This window comes from Nicotiana tomentosiformis, chromosome 8 (genome assembly GCF_000390325.3).
Source record: "Nicotiana tomentosiformis chromosome 8, ASM39032v3, whole genome shotgun sequence".
Lineage (NCBI taxonomy): Eukaryota > Viridiplantae > Streptophyta > Magnoliopsida > Solanales > Solanaceae > Nicotiana > Nicotiana tomentosiformis.
In genome coordinates, this window is record NC_090819.1 from 34041842 (window position 1) to 34051392 (window position 9551).

At 43.9% G+C, this 9551-nt stretch overlaps 1 protein-coding gene across 1 annotated transcript; it reads left to right on the forward strand.

Annotated features, from left to right (window-relative positions):
* The first annotated feature begins 387 nt into the window (after nt 1-387).
* LOC138897296 (uncharacterized) lies at nt 388-2055 on the forward strand. The gene is made up of 3 exons (XM_070183259.1): nt 388-475; nt 575-1101; nt 1171-2055. The coding sequence occupies exons 1-3, from the start codon at nt 388-390 to the stop codon at nt 2053-2055; spliced, it is 1500 nt and encodes a 499-aa protein (XP_070039360.1).
* The last annotated feature ends 7496 nt before the right edge of the window (nt 2056-9551 follow it).

Consider the following 9551-nt stretch of genomic DNA (forward strand, 5'->3'; position numbering starts at 1 on the left):
CCAGTAGCTCCAGTTAGAGTACAGGCACCTGAGACGCATGTTACTACCCCTGCACTTCAAGAGACTCTCGCGCAGATTTTGAGCATGTTTGGAACTTTAGCTTAGGCAGGGTTGATTCCACTTGCTCCTACCATATCTCAGGCCAGGGGAGGAGCATAGACTCATGCAGCCCGTACCCCAAAGCAGCGGGTCCAGGTTTTCCAGGTCCCATAGGTCATACCAGTGCAACCGGTTGTTCCAGTTTAGCCCGAGGTTAGAGCAGCAGTATCTGAGGAGGAGAAGATCAGGCTCAAGAGGTACAAGAAGTACCATCCTCCTACTTTCAGTGGCTTAGCTTCAAAGGATGCGCATGGTTTTCTTGAGAAGTGCCACCGTATCCTATATACTATGGGAATTGTGGAGTTGAGTAGGGCTGCTTTCACTACGTTCCAGCTTAAGGGAGAAGCTTATCAATGGTGGCGAGCATACGAGTTAGGTAGCCCGGCCAAGGCAGCTTCACTGACCTGAGCTCAGTTCTCATAGATGTTCATGATAGAGTTTGTTCCCCATTGTCTTCGGGATGCATGACGTGCAGAGTTTGATCAATTACGCCAGGGTGCTATGTTTGTATCGGAGTATGCTGTCAAGTTCAGCGAGTTGTCTAGACATACACCTGCATTAGATTCTATTGTCAGAGAGCGAGTCTATCGATTTATCAAGGGGCTCAACCACGGTATTAGAATCAGCATGGCTCGAGAGTTGGAGACTGATACTCCATACCAGCAGGTGGTGGAGATCGCTCGGAGATTAGAGGGTATGCGGGGCCGGTATAGGGAGGCCAAGAGGCTTCGAAATTCACGCACATATAGTGGTTCCCATGCCACAGTTGCAGCCTGTCATGGTAGAGGCTATGTGATCCATCCCGTTCATTTAGTACTTCCAACTTCCAATGGTATTCTAGCTACTCTCAGGTCTCAGGTTGCCCATTATGCACCACCACTATCTAATGCACCTTCTGCACAGGGTGCTTTCAGCGGTCAGTCCAAACGACTAGGCCCAAGCCAGTTACAACAGCCATGTCCTCCGAGAGCTTGTTTTGAGTGTGGTGACACTCGTCATATGGTGAGGGACTAATCCATACTCAGGATGGGTGCACCTCCATAGACCACTCAGGCTCCACATATTCCACAGGGTCCTCAAGCTTCTCAGGCCGTGGTTACCACACCTGTTGCCACTCCACTTGCACAACCATCCAGAGGTGGAGGTCGGGAGGGTAGGGGTTGCCCTATAGAGGGAGGCCAAGCTAGATGTTATGCTCTTCCGACTAGGACGGAGGCGATTGCATCAGACTCAGTAATCACATATATTGTTTCGGTTTGTCGTAGAGATGCATCGGTCTTATCAAGCTTCACTTATTCCTATGTCTCATATTACTTTGATCCATATTTGGGTATATCCCATGATTTCTTGAGTTCTCCTATCTATGTGTCCATGCTAGTGGGAGGTTCCATTATTGTTGACCGTGTGTATCGGTCGTGTTTAGTTGTTCTTGGTGGTTTTGAGACCAGAGGTGATCTATTGTTGCTTAGTATAGTAGATTTTGATGTTATTTTGGGCATGGACTGGTTTTCACCCTATCATGTTATCCTTGGTTGTCACGCCAAGACGGTGATGTTGGCTATGCCAGGGTTTCCGCGGTTAGAGTGGATGGGTACTTTGGATTATGTTCTTAGCAGGGTGGTGTCTTTCCTTAAGGCACATCGGATGGTTGGGAAAGGGTGTGATGCATATCTAGCCTTTGTGAGGGATGTCAGTGTTTATACTCCTACCGTTAAGTTAGTTCCGGTAGTGAGAGACTATCCAAATGTATTTCTGGGGGATCTTCCGGGCATGCTACCTATTAGGGATATTGATTTTGGTTTTGTCATGTTTCCAGGCACTCAACCCATTTCTATTCCACCATATCGTATGGTCCCAACAGAGTTAAAGGAGTTAAAGGAACAGTTGCAAGAGTTTATTGATAAAGACTTTATTCGGCCAATGTGTCACCTTGGGGTGCTCCACTCTTGTTTGTAAAGATGAATGATGGTTCTATGCGCATGTGTATTGATTATCGATAGTTGAACAAGATTAGAGTGAAGAATAGGTATCCATTGCCACACATTGATGACCTATTTGGTCAACTACAGGTGCCAGAGTGTTCTCAAAGATTGATCTGCGGTTAGGCTATCACCAGATGAAGATTCAGGATCTGGATATTCCGAACACTGCCTTCAGGACTCGGCATGTTCATTACGAGTTCCTCGTGATGTCATTTGGGCTGACCAATGCCCCAGCAACATTCATGCACTTGATGAATAATGTATTACAGCCCTATCTTGACTCATTCATCGTTGTATTTATTTATGACATCTTGGTGTACTCCTGGAGCCGGGAGGATCATGATCAACGCCTGAGGACCGAGCTCCAGACCTTGAGAGAAAAGAAGTTGTATGCAAAATTTTCAAAGTGTGAATTCTGGTTTGATTCGGTGGCATTTTGGGGACATGTAGTGTCGAGTGAGGGGATCAAGATAGATCCGAAGAAGATTGAAGCAGTGTAGAGTTGGCCCAGACCATCTTCTGCTACCGAGATCCGGAGTTTTATTGGTTTGACAGGGTATTACCGTCGATTCTTAGAGGGTTTCTCATCTATTGCTGCTCCTATGACCAGATTGACCCAGAAGGGTGCTCCGTTCAGGTGGATCGAGGAGTGTGAGGATAGCTTTCAAAATCTCAAGACTGCTTTGACTATAGTGCCAGTGTTGGTATCACCTACGGGTTCGGGTCTTACACTGTGTACTATGATGCGTCGCGTGTTAGCCTCGGCACGGTGTTGATGCAAGACGGTAGGGTGACTTTTTACACGTCTAGACAGTTGAAGGTATATGAGAAGAATTATCTTGTCCATGACCTTGAGTTAGCAGCTATTGTTCATGCCTTGAAAATTTGGCGGTACTATTTGTACGGTGGCCCTTGTGAGGTCCATACCGACCACCAGAGTCTACATCATTTGTTCAAATAGAAGGATCTTAACTTGCGGCAGCGAAGATAGTTAGAGTTTCTTAAGGACTATGATATGACCATTCTATATCATCCCGGTAAGGCCAATGTGGTGGTTGATGACTTGAGTCGTAAGGCGGAGAGCTGGGGCAGTTTAGCATATCTACCGGCAGCGGAGAAGCCATAAGCATTGGATGTTCAGGCCTTGGCTAACTAGTTTGTTGGATTGGATGTTTTGGACCTGAGTCGAGTTTTGGCTTGTATAGTTTCTCGGTCTTCTCTTTATGATCGTTTCAGAGAGCGTCTGTGTGCCAACCCCCATTTTCTTGTCCTCAGGGACACGGTTCAGCATGGCGATGCCAAAGAGGTCACTATTGGGGATGATAGTGTGTTACGGATGCAGGGCCGGCTATGTGTTCCCAATATAGATGGTTTGCGTAAGTTGATTCTTCAGGAGGCACATAGTTTGCTGTAGTCCATTCATCCGGGTGCCACTAAGATTTATCAGGACTTGAGGTAGCACTATTGGTGGAGGAGGATGAAGAAAGACATAGTGGAGTATGTATCTCGATGCCTAAATTGTCATCATCTGAAGTATGAGTATCAGTGGCCAGGTGGATTGCTTTAGAGGCTAGAGATTTCCGAGTGGAAATGGGAGCGGGTTACCATAAATTTTGTTATTGGGCTCCTACGTACTCTGAAGAAGTTTGATGTAGTATGGGTTGTTGTGGATAGGTTGACTAAGTTGACTTATTTCATTCCAGTAGTGACCACTTATTCTTCAGAGCAGTTGGCTCAGGTCTATATTCGTGAGATTGTCCGACTTCATGGCGTTCTGGTATTCATCATCTCTGACCGGGGTACGCAATTTATATCCCGATTCTGGAAGGCCATACAGCGTGAGTTGGGCACATGAGTTGAGTTGAGTCTAACATTCCACCCTTAGACAGACGGACAGTCCAAGCGCACTATTTAGATATTGGAGGATATGCTTCGTGCCTGTGTGATGGAGTTCGAGGGTTCGTGGGATCAGTTCTTGCCGCTTGCGGAGTTTGCCTACAATAACAGCTACTGGTCGAGCATTCATATCGCTCTGTATGAGGCCTTGTATGGGAGGCAGTGTCGGTCTCCTGTTGGTTGGTTTTAGCCGGGTGAGGCTAAGCTATTGGGTACAGACTTGGTTCAGGATGCTTTGGAAAAGGTTAAATTGATTCAAGATCGGCTTCACACTGCCTAATCTAGATAGAAGAGTTATGCGAATTAGAAGGTTCGCGATGTTGTAATCATGGTTGTGGAGCAGGTCTTGCCCCGGGTTTCGCCCATGAAGGGTGTTATGAGGTTCGGGAAGAAGGGCAAGTTGATCCCTATGTATATCAGACCTTTTGATATTCTTGAGAGGATTAGAGATGTGGCCTACAAGCTTGCACTGCCACCTAGTCTAGTTGCAGTTCATCCAGTAATCCATGTTTCTATGCTCCAGAAGTACCACGGTGATCCGTATCGTGTGTTGGATTTTAGCTCAGTCCAGTTGGACAAGGATTTGTCATTTGTTGAGGAGTCGGTGGCCATTTTGGACAGGCAGGTCCGAAAGTTGAGGTCGAAGAACATTTCTTCAGTGAAGGTTCAATGGAATGGTCAACCAGTCGAGGAGGTGACTTGGGAGACCAAGCATGATATGCGTAGCCATTATCCTCATCTTTTCACCACTTCTGGTATGTCTCTCTATACTCTTTTGAGGATAAACGTTTGTTTTAAGAAGGTGAAGATGTAACGACTCGACCGGTCATTATGAGTATTTTAGCCCCGATCCCCTAATTATTTCCTCCTCTATGTTTTATTATGGTTTTGTGACTTGCTGGTGGTATTTGGTTTTGGTTTCGGGTGGGTTTCGGAGTGAAATGGGACACTTTGTCCCTAAGTTGGAGGTTTAAGTTGAAAGAGTTGACCATAATTTGACTTTTATGTATATGACTCCAGAATAAAGTTTTGACGGTTCCAATAGCTCCGTATGGTTATTTTGGACAAAGGAGCGTGTCCGGATGTTGATTTGAAGGTCCGTAGGTCATTTCGGCTTGAATTGGCGAAAGTTAGAAAGTTGAAGGTTTGGAAGGTTGAGAAGTTTGACCGGGAGTTGACTTTATTGATATCAGGGTCGGATTCCAATTCCGTAAGTTGGAATAGGTCCGTCATGTCATTTATCACTTGTGTGCCAAATTTGAAGTCAATCAGAGTTGTTTTGGTTTGAATCGGCATTTGTTTTGGAATTCGGAAGTTCATAGTTTCAATAGGCTTGAATTGGGTTGCGATTAGTAGAATCGATGTTATTTGATGTGATTTTTGGCCTCGGGTAGGTCCGTTATGTGTTTTGGAAATTGTTGATATCTTCAAACCAGGTCCCGGGGGCCCCGGGTGTGATTCGAGTTCAATCCGGAACCAAATTAGACTTGATCATTTTGCTGAAGCATCAGCACTTTTAGCGTCGTCGCAACTGAGGAGGGATTGGCCGCAGGTGCGGACTCGCGGGTGCCAGTGGTGAAGAGCAGAAGCAAAAAGAGGCAGACCAGATCTGGGCTCACAGATGCAAACACCTGGGCGCAGGTGCACCTCTACAAGAGTGGACCTTGCCTTCGTAGAAGCGAAATTTGGGGAAGGCCCTGGGCAGGACCTCAGGTGCGGTCGTTTTCTCCGCAGAATCAGGCTCGCAGGTGCAAGCAATTGTCCGCAGAAGCAGAACCTCAGGATTTAAGTTGGAACCGCACCTGCGATGGATTTTCTGCACGCGCTGCATCGCAGATGCGACTGAGTGTCCGCAGATGCGGATTTTCTGGGCAGAAAAGGCCTAAGTTCAGGGGTTTGATTTCATTATCCATTTTTGGACCTAGAGAGCTTGGTTTGTGGCAATATTACGTGATATTTTCAAGGAAATAATTGCGGTAAGAGATTCTAACTCGGTTTTGGTTATATTACACGAATCCATTGTTATTTTCATCATTTAATTAGTGATTTGTGTTGGAAATTTGGGAAAAATTGTTAAAACTTCTAAGGCTAAAATTTGGGGATTTGAAAGGCGATTTGAGGTTGGATTTGAGTAATTCATGTATTGCTAGACTAGTTATCGAATGGATGTTCTGATTTTTCAATTTTGGTCAGGTTCCGAGCCACGAGCCCGGGTTGACTTTTTGTTTCTTTGTAAAGATCGTAACTTTATTATTCGAAATAGTTTCCTATAGTTTATATTTATGGAATGAAGTTGTTTTGGCTAGATTTGAGCCGTTCAGAGTTGGATAATCGAGGTAAAGTCTTACTAGTGGATTGAGTTAGCATGTTTTGAGGTAAGTGTCTTGCCTTATTTTGTGTGGGGGAATTACTCCTTAGGATTGGTGTTGGTTTATGTTAATTGTGATATGTGAAAGCGTGTACGCAAGGTGATGATTGTGTACACGGTCTAAATGTGGAAATTGACCGATTTTAGCTATGTAGATTCCTTTCACGCCTTAATTGAGTTACCTTAACATGTTATATTCATCATCATTAGTCTATATTAGCCAACAATCCCAAGTAGATATACAATATTCCAAAACCGATAGTACAAGTCATAAGCTCTACTGAGTTCACTAAAAAATTTCTAAGTACAATTGTTCTGGAATAAAAATAAATAGTACAAAGTAAACTTCAGAAGGTGGTTTCGAGGCCTGCAAACGCGACGACAGGTATGCCTTGAAGTCTCTGCCGCAACTCAAAATCAACTAACTAATGACCAACATGCTCCGAGGTATCTGGATCTGCACAAAAATGTGCAGCAAGCGTAGTATGAGTATACTACAGCGATACCCAGTAACTATCAAGACTAACCTCGGTGGAGTAGTGACGAGGAATAATCAAGACACCTACTAGACATAATAACCTCTACAAGTATGAATATAAAACTAAACAGGGAACAATATAAATTTAAGCATATCAAAAATAAAGTTACAATACTTGCAATAAGAATTAGAAACCACAATTAACAACAAGAAGCAACAAATAATAACGCCATAATGTAAACAGAATACAGTTAAAGTGCTATAAAACCTAGTAACAACCCAATAAAACAACCGCTTTCACACAAGGTTTATACAAGAATTTTTGTGAGGTACCACACCTTATAAATCACAAATCACAAGTCCCAAATTATGAACCCTAATCACTTGGCATCTTGTGTCCACATTACAAATTACAACCGTACGGACAGCTCATGTGTTAACGGTGCAACTCAAGCACAAAAGGCAGGTATACAAGAATACATGTAAATGATCAAATTAACATCAAGGTTCATCTTCTTGGGCTGATATGAGTGACTATTTACGGTGTATACTTATGCAAATGTTCTATCAAAACTCGAGTCAACAAGTAAGATCAGAGACAATGAATGACACATAGGAAACAACACAACACAACCATAATATGCATGACTCACACAAGGTCGGCACACACTACACAAATATCATCAATATTAGGCAATCACAATTCATCATAAATCATCCCTGACATAGCCCCCTTGTCTCGCCACGTGCGCAAAAATAAAGTCAATGCCCGCCTTGTCTCTCCACACGCGCATAATAAGATTCTCACCTTGTCTCTCCATATGCGCAAACCCACATATATAGCCCGCCTTGTCATGCCGCATGTACAAATATAATTAATAACAATAGCATGGACAACTCACTTTCGAATACCTCGATAATCCTCTCAACAATACCACATCTTCCAAAAACATAACAACATAACATAACAACACACATCATATGTTCCCATACACCACAATATTTCTATAACCACTCGATCGGTCATTTTGAGCTCGAGCACGTCGTTCAGCAGTTTTAGGCCTTTAGTAGATTCACTTCATGTGTTATGACTTATACATATGGTCGGAATTGAATTTCTAGAAGTTCAGAGTTGATTTGGAAAGAACATTCTAATTTCGGAAGCTTTAATTTGGAAGAATTGGCTAAGTTTTGACTTTTGAGTAAACGACATTGGAATAAGGATTTGAAGGTTCCGATAGATTCGTATGATGATTTTAGACTTGGGCGTATGTTCGGTTGAGTGTCGGATCACCTAGGAACATTTCGGTGCTTATTTTGGAGGGTTGGCAATTTGAAGGTTTAAGAATTTCCTAAGTTTGGTTTGAAGTGGGATTTGGTGTTATGGATGTCCGCTTGGGACTCTGATCCTTGGAATGGGTTTATATTGTGATTTATGACTTGTACGCAAAGTTTGGCGTCATTCCGGAATATTTTAGTATGGTTCAGGCACGTTCGTCAAAGTTTGAAATTTGAAAGCTTAAAGAAGGATTTCGATCGTCGATTCATAATTTCGATATTGTTTGGCATGATTTGAGGCCTCGACTAAGTTCGTAATGTACTTTGGGACACGTTGGTATGTTTGGTCAAGGTCCCGGGGGCCTCGGGTTGATTCCGGATGGTTAACAGATCGAATTTTGGACTTAAGGTAAAGCTGGAGATTTCTGGATACTGGTACAACCGCTTCTGTGGAAGCTTCATCGTAGAAATGACCTCGTAGAAGCTAGGCAGTGAACTGCAGAAGCGGCTGGAGGTGATGTGGGCAGAGGTTGCAGGTGCAAAGAAATTCCCGCACCTGCGTGATCGCATATGCGACCGATGGAGCGCAGAAGCGGGGGTTGGCCAAGAAGACCTGGGCCTCAGAAGCGGACATGGTGGCACAGGTGCGCGAGCGCAGAAGTGCTAGAGGCCCGCAGAAGCGGAGCCGTAGGTACGCAATAGGCACCGCAGATGTGGCTGGTGACCTGGCCTGGTTCTCGCAGGTGCGAGATTGAAGCCGCAGAAGCGGCTGTCGGATGAAGCGACCATGGGACCGCAGATGCGAAAATGTCGCTGGGCAGAGTTGTTTTAAGAATGAGATTTGGCTCTTCTTCTTTCATTTTTCACTTGGGTTGGCCGAATTTGGGGAGCCATTTTGAGAGGATTTTCATCATGCAACACAAGGTAAGTGATTCCCACCTATTACAAGTTAAATAAATGGTTTATATATGGATTTAAACATGAAAATTAGTAGAAATTTGGGTTTTTGGTAGAAAACCTAGAATTTGGTATTTTTGGATTTTGATCACGAAATCGGACTTGGAATTGGGAATATATCATATATTTGAGTTCGTAGTGTTATGGGTAAAGTTTTCTTCAAATAATTTCGGAATTCGGGCACATGGGCCTGAGGGTAGATTTTATTGACTTTTGGAGCGAAGTTGGGAATTGCTATGAATTGATCCATTATGAGTATTATAGTACACTTTTATTGGTTTGCACATTGTTTGACTAGTTTTGGAGAGACGGGCATTGGTTTGAGGTGTTTGAGTGGCATTGGAGTCGGTTATGGAACTTCGGAGCGATGTAAGTCTCTTGTCTAACTCTGTGGAGGGAAACTACCCCCCTAGGTGATGTATTTGATATGTGCTACTTGTTGTGGGGGCTACGTACACACGAGGTGATGAGAGCCGTACGTAGATAAATTCAT